The following is a 17,237-nucleotide window of genomic DNA, read 5'->3' as shown; positions in this document are numbered from 1 at the left end:
TCAGCTGCAGCACCACCGACCCAGTGGAACACTCAGCTCCTGCTCAGCTGCAGCACCACCGACCCAGTGGAACACTCAGCTCCTGCTCAGCTGCAGCACCACCGACCCAGTGGAACACTCAGCTCCTGCTCAGCTGCAGCACCACCGACCCAGTGGAACACTCAGCTCCTGCTCAGCTGCAGCACCACCGACCACCAACACAACTTGAATGCATTTGGTTTAATCTTTTCAAACGAGGGAATACTAATTACATACCTGGATCATCCGGTGCGTCTTGCATGTCTTGTCACCCTCCTTGAGCTCCAGTGTCCCCTTTCCCTGCCAGTGGCACAAACACTTTGTCTGTGTAAGGCTATGCGCCTTTTGGCCACTTTTATGTCGTACCACTTTTTTATTTCTGAAAGGGTCCGACCGTCTGAGCCAGCAGCATTCACAGCATCCACCACATGCCGCCACTAACTCCTTTTTGACATTTATAATGCCCAAACTGTGTCCACCAAATATTATTTTTGGGATTCAACCTCCCCACAAGAACTTCCATTTCACACTTGGTGAAATTTCTATTAAAAGGGTGGGTGTTAAAAGGGTGGGACTAAACGCCACCTTTTGACGTGAATCCTCCGTTTTATAAAGTAGGCCCCAGCTCTGGAACACGGATACACTGGACCTCTGCATTACTGACCACAGAACAGTTCTTAACCCTGGGTGTGAAAATAGACTAGTGGTGCTAGGCTATTTCACTACAAGGCTCGATGATGGAGGGTGTAATAGGAAACTACTATAACCAAAAGTGTCAGTCATTTCATCATTGGCGTTATTTATAAAAAGGGAAGAAAACAACCGTGACCTTTAAAATATATCCATCTCCATTCTGACACTAAAGACTAGAATGTGAGGTCATGGTAAAGTATGCCTAACCTTCAGGCTAAATCTATGGTGGAATTATAGACCTTGAAACAAACTGACTGAAAGTTCTAAGCTGTCTCCTGATAGTAGAGTGTGTGCATGTTCGTGATTGCGTACATGCATCCATGTGTGGAGGTGTTTCTGCACCTGTGTGTTTAAAAAAAAATTTTTTAGAGAGTGCAGATGAGTGTGAGCCTGTGAGAATGTGTAGCCTACTCCATCTCTCCAGGGTGCGCCAGGCAGGATTGTAGTGAGTTTGCATCACAGGGATGACACCAGGCATTAAGCACCCAGCCAGTTCCATTGACTGCAACAGCTAAATATGGACGAAGGCTGGAACAGAACAGAAGAGTCAGAGTGAGGGGGAAGCTCAGGGCCAGATCCATTTCACACACACTAGTATAAGTCCTTTGAACACATCCAGGCCTTTTGTGTTAATGACAGAGCCACACAGATCGGGTCAGATATCCTTAAAAGGAGCCATCCTAAAGGAATGCTTACTCTACTAATACAGTACAGAGCTATGTTGGACAGACATGTTGCTATGTCAGGTACGTCTTTGTATGAGGTGGTCCACCAGCCAAGGAACATTTGGAACGGTCCATGGACATTCTTCACAGCGAGGCCTATGTCTGAATGTATACAGAAAGTGTTTTAGACTAGGCAATCACTCAACAAGCTTGAGACCAGGCCACCCACTTCTCAAATCAATCAAATCAAATTTTATTTGTCACATACACATGGTTAGCAGATGTTAATGCGAGTGTAGCGAAATGCTTGTGCTTCTAGTTCTGACAATGCAGTAATAACCAACAAGTAATCTAACTAACAATTCCAAAACTACTGTCTTATACACAGTGTAAGGGGATAAAGAATATGTACATAAAGATATATGGATGAGTGATGGTACAGAGCAGCATAGGCAAGATACAGTAGATGGTATCGAGTACAGTATATACATATGAGATGAGTATGTAAACAAAGTGGCATAGTTAAAGTGGCTAGTGATACATGTATTACATAAGGATGCAGTAGATGATTTGAGTACAGTATATACGTATACATATGAGATTAATAATGTAGGGTATGTAAACATTATATTAGGTAGCATTGTTTAAAGTGGCTAGTGATATATTTTACATCCTTTCCCATCAATTCCCATTATTAAAGTGGCTTGAGTTGAGTCAGTGTGTTGGCAGCAGCCACTCAATGTTAATGGTGGCTGTTTAACAGTCTGATGGCCTTGAGATAGAAGCTGTACTGTACCTGTACTGACCTCGCCTTCTGGATGATAGCGGGGTGAACAGGCAGTGGCTCGGGTGGTTGTTGTCCTTGATGATCTTTATGGCCTTCCTGTAACGTCGGGCGGTGTAGGTGTCCTGGAGGGCAGGTAGTTTGCCCCCGGCGATGCGTTGTGCAGACCTCACTACCCTCTGGAGAGCCTTACGGTTGTGGGCGGAGCAGTTGCCGTACCAGGCGGTGATACAGCCCGCCAGGCTGCTCTCGATTGTGCATCTGTAGAAGTTTGTGAGTGCTTTTGGTGACAAGCCAAATTTCTTCAGCCTCCTGAGGTTGAAGAGGCGTGTGAGTGGACCAATTCAGTTTGTCTGTGATGTGTATGCCGAGGAACTTAACTTACTACCCTCTCCACTACTGTTCCATCGAAGTGGATAGGGGGGTGTTCCCTCTGCTGTTTCCTGAAGTCCACAATCATCTCCTTAGTTTTGTTGACGTTGAGTGTGAGGTTATTTTCCTGACACCACACTCCGAGGGCCTTCACCTCCTCCCTGTAGGCCGTCTCGTCGTTGTTGGTAATCAAGCCTACCACTGTTGTGTCGGCCGCAAACTTGATGATTGAGTTGGAGGCGTGCGTGGCCACGCAGTCGTGGGTGAACAGGGAGTACAGGAGAGGGCTCAGAACGCACCCTTGTGGGGCCCCAGTGTTGAGGATGTTGTTGCCTACCCTCACCACCTGGGGGCGGCCCGTCAGGAAGTCCAGTACCCAGTTGCACAGGGCGGGGTCGAGACCCAGGGTCTCGAGCTTGATGACGAGCTTGGAGGGTACTATGGTGTTGAATGCTGAGCTGTAGTCGAGCTGTAGTCGATGAACAGCATTCTCACATGGGTATTCCTCTTGTCCAGATGGGTTAGGGCAGTGTGCAGTGTGGTTGAGATTGCATCGTCTGTGGACCTATTTGGGCGGTAAGCAAATTGGAGTGGGTCTAGGGTGTCAGGTAGGGTGGAGGTGACATGGTCCTTGACTAGTCTCTCAAAGCACTTCATGATGACGGAAGTGAGTGCTACGGGGCGGTAGTCGTTTAGCTCAGTTACCTTAGCTTTCTTGGGAACAGGAACAATGGTGGCCCTCTTGAAGCATGTGGGAACAGCAGACTGGTATAGGGATTGATTGAATATGTCCGTAAACACACCGGCCAGCTGGTCTGCGCATTCTCAAACTACCCTCCATGTGTGTGTGCCCCATGTTAGCGTGGAGCAATAAACCAGTTTGTTAATGATGGGGTTAATATCAAATCCATGTCAGGATTCAATTTGATGACTTTCAGATGGGAGAATGTGGGTTGACTTTACAAGGCAGCAAAACCACACACATGCGCCTGTGTAAATCAACACTTATAACTGCTCTAGTGCAGGATAAGAATCAGATAGGGCTTGCCCCGACAAAAAAATATATATATTTGGGGCAATCGATTGGTAGAAATATATATATATTTTTAAACATATATTTTTCAATATATAGACGGTTTTAATCAAATCAACTATATATATATATACACATTGAACTTCTCTGATGCTTTAAGCTCCCTATTTGATGAAATAAGACAAATTACTAAAAAGGGAGATAACCAGAAAAAAACCTGTCCCAACCATCCTCCTCCTGTTCCTACTGGCTTTCAAAGATTCCACCGTTACTCTCCAGAATTTGATATACGAGGAGTCAGCTAAATGTATCATGTGGAATACCAATTTATCTTACCATTTCTACCGATCTGCCAGTTATGGTTTTCATATGCACATTTTTGTGGAACAGTTTCATTTCAATTATAATAACGTCTTCGTATCTCAAAATCATGGCTATGTGGTTAGTCAAAACGCTATCCAAATCTAAAAATGATAAACCTAAAAACGATGTAAAAATAGCCTAGAAAGCCAACAAATTCAAACATTGCAGCCTGCAGGCAGAACATTTCCTGATAAAAAATAAATATCCTATAAATCGCATTTGCTATGCATGGCCTGTCTGCAACCAACTTGAAACATTGCATCAACTATTAACTTGGGTCCGGCCCGAAGCTCCTTGCAACATTGTATAAAATATTCTGGGCCCTCAGAGTTTCCCGCCCCAGTGAGCTCAGGACAGACACAGCTGTAGGCTATTTGCGCAAGGGACAAGAAGTAATCAGGCAGGCCTATTTTATGACGTTTCCTCTGGATCAGAGCATGACATTATTCCCTTTCACGCTGAGTGGATATTGAAAGAGAGCTGGAAAGGTTTTTCAAATACGTTTGTTGTCATTCTCAATGGATGTAAAAACAGACTTTGTTTGCTTGCTGTTTGAGGTGAAGAAACATTACTTTGAGAAGCTCCACAGCTCATTAGTGGTGGTGCATTAAGCCAATCAGAAATACTATCAGATACCGAAATGGGAAAATGTATATGCCTGCATTTGCACGCAGGCCAGGTAGCCTATAGGCCTACTTCTATGCATAATCAGGTGAGCGTCCTTACTCAACATTAACAGGAGCGCTCCAAACAAAAGACATTGACAAAACTCGTAAATGGAATAAAATAAACCAGAATTTGTTTCTCACTAGTGTAGCATAGGTTGTGCGCTCTGCAAACAACATGTCCACTCCGACAATGAGAACGGTAAAAGACTGGAAAAATAATATATTGAATGCATTAACAGACATGAAGTAACCAAACAGACATTGTAGATTAGAAATTATAGGATAAACGGTAAATGTTCTACTGATAATATAAGTATTGGGGAATTGATAAACACTAACAATCAAATGCAAACAATTCACACAATGAAGTTATGAAACAACGAATGTGCACAAATTGGCAGCAGAGAGCGCATTCTGGAGACAGAAGTGGACTGCACAGCCACACTCCCCTTCTTGGACTTTGCCATTCCCGTGGCCTCCACAATGGATTAGTCTCGGCCTCCAGATGGATTAGTTCACTGAGATGGGAGACAGGTGTCTCGTTTGCAAATAAATAAATAAATAAATATGCTACTGCTCAACTAAAAATAATCTCGGTCCACCAACATCCTTTCGACCAGTCAAATAATTGGGGTCAGCCGTAGAATCAGAGATGCCATATACCCTGTGGAACACCTCATCTGAGACTAACAGGTATGGGTATGAATGATATGACAAGTCCATCTCACGTACAATATACTACAATGACATCCCCAAGGCAGTCGCTGCCAATAAACTGCTGCTAACCAAATTGCCAAGTGGCCTTACAGCAGGCCTTGGGGTCTCAGTGAGCCTGCTGAAACAAGAGGATTCATTTAATGAAAAGTGTCATTGTGTTTGCTGAGTCACCATACATCATGGGACGACAGGAAGGGACCGCAAAGACACAAATAGGCCAGATACACACCTATTGGACGGACACACGAACACAGAATCGTCAAACTCTTTCTTACTCACAATCTTCAGCGTTAATTCTCCGTAACGACTAGTGGGTACTAAAGCAAGCAAATCTAGGCCGATTAACAAATAACGTCATGGATGAGTTCTCTTTCGATTGTAAAGTTAAATTCAAAATCCCATGGGCAGGTTGTCTGGGATTGAAATGACCCTGACTCACATACAAACAGTTATCATGATAAAGCTCAACATAGAGCCAAGTCTCTCCATCTTAAGCTTACTTCTATTGCAGCTCCTTTATGGTCAGACACATACAACATATACTGCTGCCATACCAGGAGTCTGTTCATCATTCATATCACAGCACCCTGACCACCAGTAGCCGCCTACTCTGCAGGCATCACACACACACTCTCCCGCCATACTACCTGTCAGTCAGCCAGGACAACTAAATCCACAGCACATTACTCTGTAAATCGGCTGCAGTCACGAGGACAAGGAGAGAGGGCCAGGGGCAATCCAAACTCCAGATGCTCTCTACCAAACTACCGATGTTCTCTGCTGCTGTGACGCAGGATATGGCACTGAGGGAGGAGGGGGTCATATCGTCATGATGCCATGTCTGTGTACATGGGGACAGGACAGGTGGCAGTCCCTGTGTGGTCCTGTGAGATCAGGCTGCAGGCTAATTCAATAACGTTTTATAGGTTTCTAGGAGTAGGCAATAAAATAGCTGACAGACAGCAGCTGGCTCCGATTAATACTGCTGCTACAGTGATACGCTGGACTGCACTGTCCTGTGGTGCCCCACTGAAGAATGGGGGGCCCTGTACCACACAGAAACTCAGCGTTAGCTGCACATTATTACCACCTAAGGGGGAATAGGTTCATTGCCATTTAAGGAGAAGGAAAAGGTACAGTACTCCCTCTAAGAGCTCGCTTGAGTCTGAGCCGCAAAACAGAAGTGATTGCACTAGAAAACCCTCTTAACAAAATGTGTGTTAGCCTAGGTAAACGCATTTGAATATGAACACGGACGGATCTCATGCCAAGCGTTATTGAGTGTGTGTGCAGCAGGAGAGAGAGACTCAAAGGATTTAGAACAGTGTGTTTTCAGAATGGGAGAGAAAGCCAAAGTCCCCTGAGAGTGATAGGGGTTCACTGTAGAATAGCTTTTCATTAAGAAAGCCTCTATCAGTCCATTTCTTCTTTTGAAGTCTCCAAACACACACAACATGTCTGCCTCTCTCACTCTCTGATGCACACCAAGTCAGATATGCGTTCTCATACGCACACACTTCTCATGCCTGTGTGTGTGTGTGTGTGTGTGTGTGTGTGTGTGTGTGTGTGTGTGTGTGTGTGTGAGAAAGAGAAAGCCAGCTCCTAACCTCAGGCTGTGAGTGTACCATTGCACTCAGCAGTGTTTTGTGATTCCACCTGAAACACTGATGTGGTGCCTGTATACTACAGCCTGCCACAAGCGCTATCATTCTCTCACCCAGCCCTGCTCTACTCCAGGGGTGTCTGAACACAAACTGGCAGCCATCAGCCTCACTCTGTGCCAGGATGTGGAAGAACACCACCTGCAGGCAGGCAAACACTCCACCTGCCTAGTTAATATGGGAGTGGAAGTGGTGAGGGCTGGAGAGGTAACAACCTTTTGGAGCATAAGTCCAAAGCCGGTTGAATCCATTCAAAAGTACAGCATATAGTCAAAAGTATGTGGACATCCTTTCAAATGAGTGGATTTGGCTATTTCAGCCACACCCTTTGCTGACGGGTGTATAAAATTGAGCACACAGCCATGCAATCTCCGTAGACAAACATTGGCAGTAGAAAGGCCTTACTAAAGAGCTCAGTTACTTTCAATGTGGCAATGTCACCTTTCCAACAAGACGGTTCGTCAAATTTCAGCACTGCCACAGCTACCCCGCTCAATTGTAAGTGCTGTTATTGTGAAGTGGAAACTTCTAGGAGCAAAAAAGGCTCAGACGCGAAGTGGTAGTCCAGACAAGCTCACAGAACTGGACTGGCGATTGCTGAAGTGTGTAGAAAATGTCTGCCCTCGGCTGCATCATTCACTACAGAGTTCCTAACTGCCTCATGAAGCAACGTCAGCACAAGAACTGTTCGTCTGGAGCTTCATTAAATGGGATTCTACGGCCGAGCAGCCGCTCCCGAGCGATTCAGGTCTAAGGCACTGCATCTCAGTACTAGAGGCATCACTACAGAACCTTGTTCAATCCCGGGCTGTATCACAACCGGCTGTGATTGGAAGTCTCATAGCGGCGGCGCACAATTGGCCATTGGACTCTGGAGCAGTGGAAACGCGTTTTCTGGAGTGATAAATCACGCTTCACCATTTGGCAATCCATCAGACAAATCTGGGATGCCAGGAGAACGCTACCTGCCCCAATGCATAGTGCCAACTGCAAAGTTTGGTGTTGGAGGAATAATGATCTGGGGCTGATTTTCATGGGTTGAGCTAGGCCCCTTAGTTCCAGTTAAGGGAGATCTTAACGCTACAGCATACAATGACATTCTAGACCATTCTGTGCTTCCAACTTTGTGCCAAACAGTTTGTGGAAGGCCCTTTCCTGTTTTAGAATGACAATGACCCCATGCATAAAGCGAGGTCCATACAGAAATGGTTTGACAAGATCGGTGTGGAAGAAATTGGCTGGCCTCCACAGAGCCCTGACCTCAACCCCATCAAACACCTTTGGGATGAATAGCAACGCTGACTGCGAGCCAGGCCTAATCTCCCAAAATCAGTTCCCGACCTCGCTAAGGTCCCAGCAGCAATGTTCCAGCATCCAGTGGAAAGCCTTCCCAGAAGGGTGGAGGCTGTTACAGCAGCAAAGAGGGGAACAACTCTATATTAATGCTAATGATTTTGGAATGAGATGTTTGATGAGCAGATGTCCACATACTTTAGATCATGTAGTGTACTTGGATCAATATATTTAGGCAAGCAGGTAGTGTTAAGCAGGTAACTGACTGATTGGCTCATATTTGATTGAAACACTGAACTCTGTATCTACGAGATGGATTGGGGTCTGAGTAACAGTATTATATTTAGTGCTGTCGTGCTGTGTTAAGGGCTGTTGTAGGCTCAGATCTTACTTTCTCTGCATCTCCAGGTCCTCTGGCGTAGGTCCATTCTGAACCTGGGGGCTCTGTCTTGGCAACGTCGGGCCTGGAAGGAGAAACACACAGAGATGGTCAGAAATCCGCTCTGAAGGAAACGGCCTCTGGACTCATCGCTTTTTACTCAAATCTCAATGCCTAAATATTTAGTGTAGTCTCATTTATTGAGGGAATGCAACACCTACCCAGTAATTTTTCTCAGCATTTCATTCAAAGTTTCAGTCTTAAATTTGTTTCAAAATCAGAATCAAATCCAATTCACAAACTACACTGTCTCCTTCCCAACTATTTCTTCTTTCAGGCCAGACCGATCCTTTAAGCGTAATTCCTTGTCGGCCGGCTAGGTTGTGACCTAACGTCTGTCATTCTGATCCATTCCCAGAGCTGTCTATTAGCCTGCTCTCACAACTACTCCAACCAATCAGCCATCATACCCACTGACAGCACTGGACCACTGCCAAACAGCCACAGAGTTACAAAACAATCCATTATCTGGTAGTTGTAGAGACGACAAGACCATCGAAAGAAAATCAACACAAAACAAACATACTAATTTGATTGTAAGAGAGCTCCACGTTTGGCCAGGGATCAAAGACGAGTCAAAAGTTTGGACACACCTACTCATTGCAGAGTTTTTCTTTATTTTTACGATTTTCTACGCTGTAGAATAATAGTGAAGACATCAAAACTATGAAATAACACATATAGAATCATGTAGTAATCCCCCCCCTCCCAAAAAAAGAAGAGTTAAACAAATCTAAATATATTTTATATTTGAGATTGTTCAAAGTAGCCACCTTTTGCCTTGATGACTGCTTTGCACACTCTTGGCATTTTCTCAACCAGCTTCATGAGGTAGTCACCTGGAATGCATTTCAATTAACTGGTGTGCCTTGGTAAAATTTCATTTCTGAAATGTATTTCTTTCTTAATGCGTTTGAGCCAATCAGTTGTGTTGTGACAAGGTTGGGGGCTATACAGAATATTTGGTAAAAGACCAAGTTCATATTATGACAAGAACAGCTTAAATAAGCAAAGAGAAAACGACAGTCCATTTATTTAACACATGAAGGTCAGTCAATTCCGGAAAATGTCAAGAACTTTGAAAGTTTCAAGTGCAGTTACAAAAACCATAAAACACCATCACGAAACTGACTCATGACACCACCACAGTAAAGGGAGACCCAGAGTTACCTCTGCTACAGAGGATAAGTTAATTGGGGCGGCAGGGTAGCCTAGTGGTTGGAGCGTTGGACTAGTATCCAAAAGGTTGCAAGTTCAAATCCCCCAGCTGACAAGGTACAAATATGTCGTTCTGCCCCTGAACAGGCAGTTAACCCACTGTTCCAAGGCCGTCATTGAAAATAAGAATATGTTTTTAACTGACTTGCCTAGTTAAATAAAAGGTAAAATAAAAAATGACAGTCACCAGCCTCAGAAATTGCAGCCCAAATAACTGCTTCAGAGTTCAAGTAACACACATCTCAACATCAACTGTTCAGAGGAGACTGTGTGAATCAGGCCTTCATGGTTGAATTGCTGCAAAGAAACCACTACTAAAGGACACCAATAAGAAGAAACATGAGTAATGACATTAGACCAGTGGAAATCTGAACCTTTGGTCTGATGAGTCTAGATGGGGTTTTTTGTGTGACGCAGAGTAGGTGAACGGGCGATCTCCGCATGTGTGGTTCCCACGTGAAGCATGGAGGTGATTTATTTAGAATTGGCACACTTAACCAGCATGGCTACCACAGCATTCTGCAGAGATACACCATCCCATCTGGTTTGCGCTTAGGGGGACTATCATTTGTTTTTCAACAGGACAATGACCCAACACACCTCCAGGCTGTGTAAGGGCTATTTGTCCAAGAAGGAGAGTGATTGAGTGCTGCATCATATGACCTGGCCTCCACAATCACCTGACCTCAACCCAATTGAGATGGTTTGGGATGAGTTGGACTGCAGAGTGAAGGAAAAGCAGCCAACAAGCATATGTGGGAACTCCTTCAAGACAGTTGGAAAAACATCCCATATGAAGCTGGTTGAGAGAATGCAAAGCTGTCATCAAGGCAAAGGGTGGCTACTTTGAAGAACCTAAAATATTAATTATATTTTGATTTAACACTTTTTTTGTTCATGGTACCATATGTGTTATTGCATAGTTTTGATTCTACAATGTAGAAAATAGTAAAAATAAAGAAAAACCCTGGAATGAGTAGATGTGTCCAAACTTTTGACTGGTACTGTTTGTTGATCAAATGTATACACGTTAAAGTGGTTTTAAGTGATTCACTGAAGCCTACGTCCGATCGGTGAAAAGGGCTTAGATCTGACCAAAAGAGACGAGTCTTCTCTATGCTATCAGTATTCAGGCTGGCTAGTGTCTGTGTAGAGCAGTGATACATTGATCTGCTATTCCAGACAGATGGAGAGAGCTCTAAATCTGAGGGAAGAATAAGGCTTTTATCTATAAAGGTTTGGCAGCAGTGACTCATATATAACCTTCTGTTCCTACACCAGACCTGCTAGTGACAGTTCACCACAACCACAGCCCTCTCCACACTCCTCATCAACAGCAGTATCTGCTGAACAAGCTTTTGATATCACAAACGTTTATTAGAAAAGCTCCATAACCATTACCCACGACGAAAGAGGATTGATAATACAAAACTGTTGTAACTAAAGGTATTATTGACTTGCACCTCAGCCCAGGGCAAGTCCAGTCAGAACAAGTAGTAGCAGGGCCAGGTCTCTTAATAGCAGAGGCATCAAACTCATTTCCCCCCGGGGGCCACATTCGGTCTTTAACAATGTCCAGCGGGCCGCACTGAATTGGTTACATATTTCCCCACAGCAAAAAAATGTGCAAAAAATAGTCCTCTATCCATAGTTTTTGGAATGCTAGATGCTAGCTGTCTAGCTTTCATTTGGGTGATTTTTAGCGACCTGGACAATGTCAAGTAACTGTATAAATGTAGGTCCATTATAATTTCAACACAGTTTTGATTTGAGTAATTTTAAAGTATTTTGAGTTTCTTTATATACAGTGGCTTTGGAAACTATTCAGACTCCTTGACTTTCCACATTTTGTTACTTTACAGCCTTAGTCATGTTCTCCTCAATCTACACACAATACCCCATAATGACAATACAAAAACAGGTGTTTAGAAAGGTTTGCTAATTTATAAATAAATAAAACACGAAATATGACATTTACATGAGTATTCAGAACCTTCACTGAGTACTTTGTTATAGCACCTTTGGCAGTGATTAGTCTCTAGTCGTCTTAAGTATGACGCTACAACCTTGGCACACCTGCATTTGGGGAGTTTCTCCCATTTGTCTCTGTAGATCCTCTCAAGCTCTGTCTGGTTGAATGGGGAGTGTTGCTGCAAAGCTATTTTTCAGGTCTCTTCAGAGACGTTTGATCAGGTTCAAGTCCAAGCTCTGGCTGGGCCACTCAAGGACATTCAGAGACTTGTCCTGAAGCCACTCCTGCGTTGTCTTGGCTGTGTGCTTAGGGTCATTGTCTTGTTGGAAGGTGAAACTTTGCCCCAGTCTGAGGTCCTGAGTGTTCTTGAGCAGGTTTTTATGTACTGTGCCTCGATCCCGACTTGTCTCCCAGTCCCTAACGCTGAAAAACATCCCCACAGCATGATGCTGCACCACGCTTCACCATAGGGATGGTGCCAGGTTTCATCCAGACGTGACGCTTGGCATTCAGGCCAAAGTGTTCAATCTTGGTTTCGTCAGACCAGATAATCTTGTTTCTCATCGTCTGAGAGTCTTTATGTGCCTTTTGGCAAACTCGGGAGGCCAGCTCTAGGAAGTGTCTTGGTGGTTCCAAACTTCATCCATTTAAGAATGATGGAGGCCACTGTGTTCTTGGGGCCCTTCAATGCTGCATAACTTTTTTGGTACCCTTCCCCAGATCTGTGCCTCGATATAATCCAGACAATTCATTCGACCTCATAGCTTGGTTTTTGCTCTGACATGCACTGTCAACTGTGGGACCTTATATAGACAGGTGTGTGTCTTTCCAAATCATGTCCAATCTATTGAATTTACCACAGGGGGACTATAATCAAGTTGTGGAAACATCAAGGATGATCAATGTAAACAGGATGTACCTGAGCTCAATTTCGTGTCTCATAGCAAAGGGTCTGAATACTTTCCGAAGGTATTGTATATATACACAGTACCGGTCAAAAGTTTGGACACACCTACTCATTCATGGTGTTTACTTTATTTTTTACTATTTTCTACATTGTAGAATATAGTTAAGACATGAAGACTTAAATAACATATCGAATCATGTAATAACATTTTATATTGGAGACTCTTCAAAGTAGCCAGCTTTTGCCTTGATGGCAGCTTTGAACAGCTAGCATTCAACCAGCATCACCTGGAATGCTTTTTCAACAGTCTAGAAGAGGTTCCCACATATGCTGAGCACTTGTTCACTCTGCAGTCCAAATCATCCCATACCATCTCAAATTGGGTTGCACTCAGGTGATTTTGAAGGCCAGATCATCTGATGCAGCACTCCATCACTCTCTTGGTCAAATAGCCCTTACACAGCCTTTCGAAAAACAAATGATAGTCCCACTAAGCCCAAAACAGATGGGATGGCGTATCGCTGCAGAATGCTGTGGTAGCCATGCTGGTGAAGTATGCCTTGAATTCTAAATCACTGACAGTGTCACAAGCAAAGCACACCCACACCTCATTCATGCTTCACGGTGGGAACCATACATGCGGAGATCATACGTTCATCTACTCTGCGTCTCACAAAGACAAAGACCAAAAATCTCAAATTTGGAGTCATCAGGCCAAAAGGACAGATTTCCACCATCTCTTCTTATTGGTCATTTACTAGTGATTTCTTTGCAGCAATTCGACAATGAAGGCCTGATTCACGCAGTCTCCTCTGAGCGGTTGATGTTGTGATGTGTCTATTACTTGAACTCTGTGAAGCACTTATTTGGGCTGCAATCTGGGGGGCAGTTAAATCTAATGAGCTTATCCTCTGCAGCAGAGGTAACTCTGGGTCTTTCTTTCCTGTGGTCGGTCCTCATGAGAGCCAGTTTCATCATAGCACTTGATGGTTTTTGTGACTGCACTTGAAGAAACTTTCAAAGTTGGACATTTTCTGGATTGACTGACCTTAATGTCTTAAAGTAATGGACTGTCGTTTCTCTTTTCTTAATTGAGCTGTTCTTGACATAACATGGACTTGGTCTTTTACCAATGTTGTGGAAGGACTTAAAACGAGAAGTTCATGCTTGAAAAACCAAATGTCGCTGAGTTACAGCAGTTCTGACACTGATCAACAACTACAGGAAGCATTTCATTGGAGTCATTGCAGCTAAAGGTGGCACAACCAGTTGAGTCTAAGGGGGCAATTACTTTTTACACAGGGGCATTGGGTGTCGCTTAACTTTGTTTATGAAATAAGTTCAGTACCAGTCAAAAGTTTGGACACACCTACTCCTCATTCAAGAGTTTTTAGTTCGTACTATTTTCTAAATTTTAGAATAATAGTGCAGACATCAACACTATGAAATAACACATATGGAATCATGTAGTAATCAAAAATGTGTTAAACATATCCAAATATATTTTATATTTGAGATTCTTCAAAGTAACCACCCTTTGCCTTGATGACAGCTTGGCACACTCTTGGCATGCACTCAACCAGCTTCATGAGGTAGTCACCTAGAATGCATTTCAATTAACAGGTGTGCCTTAACTTAATTTGTGGAATTTCTTTCCTTCTTAATGCGTTTGAGCCAATCAGTTGTGTTGTGACAAGGTAGGGGTGGTATATAGAAGATAGCACTATTTGGTATTAGGTCTGGCATTTGACTAGGCCATTCCAAAACTTCTAATTTGTTGCTTTTTTTCATGTAGACTTGATTGTGTGTTTTGGATCATTGTCTTGCTGCAAGACCCTGCTCTCAGACAGATGGCCTGACATTCTCCAGTAGAATTCTCTGATACAGAGCATAATTCATGGTTCCTTCTATTAAGGCAAGCCATCCAGGTCCCGAGGCAGCAAAGCATCCCCAAACCATCACACTACCACCACCATGCTGACCCCAAACCATCACACTACCACCACCATGCTGACCCCAAACCATCACACTACCACCACCATGCTGACCCCAAACCATCACACTACCACCACCATGCTGACCCCAAACCATCACACTACCACCACCATGCTTGACCATTGGTATGAGGTTCTTACTGTGGAATGCAGTGTTTGGTTTTTTCCATGCATAATAGGGCCCATGTCATCCAAAAAGTTATACTTTAGAATCTGTCCATAGAACATTCTAACAAGAGACTTGATCATCCTCCAGGTGCTTTTTGGCAAACTGATCCCAGGCCTGTTATAAGGAGAGGGGAAATTGCATGTGTGACAGTCTCAGTGCTGTGGTCACGCTTACCAAACAGCACACAGCTGAGTCGTAAACTCAGCAGAAACGTTCTCCGTGGCCAATTACCTTGTCCCGGCACTGATTATAAAAGTAGCATTTAATAGATCAGTGTAAACACTAGTCACCCAGAACATGACTCGCAGCAGGCCTGAGACGGGGTGTCTGTCTGGACAATAACAGCGTTGTAGAAGGGCCACTCCCCTTGCAGACAGTTAGAAATTGAGGTAAATAAAATGTTCCGACATGAGACTAGGTAGCAATGCATTTAGATGATCTCATTATGTAAATGAGAAACAATAAGTACAGGGGGAATGGTTTATTTTTGTTTCATTTTATACTGTACACCAGCACTGAACAGTAAAGAAACTAGCTCTTTCTAGAAGGCCTAGATTTATGTTCTGTAAACTAATCACAAAACCTAATAAAATCCATAAGTATTAGAGATTAGGACCTAGACATTTTTTTTCTCATGGTTGTCATGTGCCGTAAAGGCAGCATAACTTAAATGACACTTTTTACATCATGTTTCTGATCAAATCGTCTAACCGGCACCCAATCAAATAAAAATGTCCTTCAATGTGAATATGAATTAGGATGTTAACACATCATATCCTAAAAACAGGTCAAAGTAAAATGGACAGTAGCCCACAGAATGAAATCAGACTACGCACGGCTGCTGTCTGGGAGTTTCACTCAGTGGGCTAAATTATCATTATAAATCAGCCATTTCAAGGTCTGTAGGCCTATGTGTCCATTTCTGAGCTGATCATGGCGAAGAAGGAAAATGCAGTTCTTATTTTCAAGGTAACACGAGTGAGTTGAATTTGGAGAAGCTAAGAATTGATCCTCCCATTTCTACCGATCTGCGTGCGGGTTAGGATTTTCATATTCACATTTTCGTGGAACAGCTTCAATTCAATAATTTTTAAAAAATTGTCAACATTATTGTCACCTGGTTAATACAAATCTGAATTACAATTTTTTAAAATCTAAAATTCAACTAACGTGAGAGCACCAGCCTCTGCCATATGGACACATTGATAGGCCTAAACCGTGAGCCATTGGCTAAAGAAATTAGTGCATGGAACTCAGATGGCCTATAGGCCTAATTGGCCAATGCAGCAGCAGACTTAACACTACCATTGTCAACTTGTCAACTAAGTAAAAATAAATAAAGCCAACACAAATAAAAACAGTAGATGAACATTCAGGTTCTTCCAATCACATTCATATCTACGCCCATATCTATCTGCCTCCCTTTCTATCCTTCTGGACTTCTGCTCTCTCTAGTGAAGTGCAACATTGATTTTATACAATAAATTGGAATCTGTCCTCAAGCCTTCGCAAGCGAACTTGTAACATTGTATTAACTAGCCTATTCCGGGGGCCCTCAGTGTTCTGCGCCAGTGAGCTCGAGACAGCTGTTTTTACGCAAGGCCAGGGAAAAGTGTTCAGGTATTTTATGACGTTTCCACTGGATATATGGGAACATCAGAGCATGACATTTTGCTCTTTCACACGGCCTGGCGATTACCGAGGGGGAGAATGTTGGAAAGGTTTTTCCACTACTGTGAGGAACTATTAGCCTATCATTCGCAATGGATGTAAAAAAAAAAAAACTGACTTCATTGACTTAATGTGTGAGGTGAAGAAAAATAATTACTGAGAAGCTCAGCTTATGGTGGTGGTCAGAAATCAGAGATCCCCATATTGGGCACTTTCCTACATTTGTGCGCAGCAGGCCAGGTAGCCTAGGCCTACTTTATGTAGGTGTGCACACTCCGTCAACATTAATAGGACATAGAAACAAGAAAGAGTCCAGACACATGCTAATTTGCTCACATGGAGCGCTCCAAAAATCTAATTTAATTAAAACTCGTAGGGCCTAAATGGTATGAAATAACTTGTTTCTCACAAGTGTAGCAGGTTGTGAACTCTGCAAAGAACGTTGCCACTCCGAGAATGAGAAAATAAACGACAGTGAATCGGTGCCACCCCCCTCCGTGGGTCGGTTGAGCTAACATAGGCTAATGTGATTAGCCAGTAACAAGAACATTTCCCAGGACATAGACATATCTAATCTAACTGCACTGTCCAATATACATA

General features: G+C 43.4%; 1 protein-coding gene across 21 annotated transcripts in view; it reads right to left on the bottom strand.

The window, feature by feature from the left end:
* Positions 1–17,237, bottom strand: part of LOC110529212 (protein enabled homolog) — a 150,802-nt gene that overhangs the window by 35,154 nt on the left and 98,411 nt on the right. For all 21 annotated transcript variants that reach the window (XM_090243011.1, XM_090243014.1, XM_090243017.1 and 18 more), the window contains exon 4: positions 8,659–8,731. In XM_090243011.1, coding sequence (XP_090099137.1) covers positions 8,659–8,731 — 73 coding nt within the window. The remainder of the gene's footprint in view (positions 1–8,658; positions 8,732–17,237) is intronic.

This window comes from Oncorhynchus mykiss, chromosome 8, assembly GCF_057628025.1.
Source record: "Oncorhynchus mykiss isolate SJ-2025 chromosome 8, ASM5762802v1, whole genome shotgun sequence".
Lineage (NCBI taxonomy): Eukaryota > Metazoa > Chordata > Actinopteri > Salmoniformes > Salmonidae > Oncorhynchus > Oncorhynchus mykiss.
This window is presented reverse-complemented; position numbering and strand designations above follow the sequence as displayed.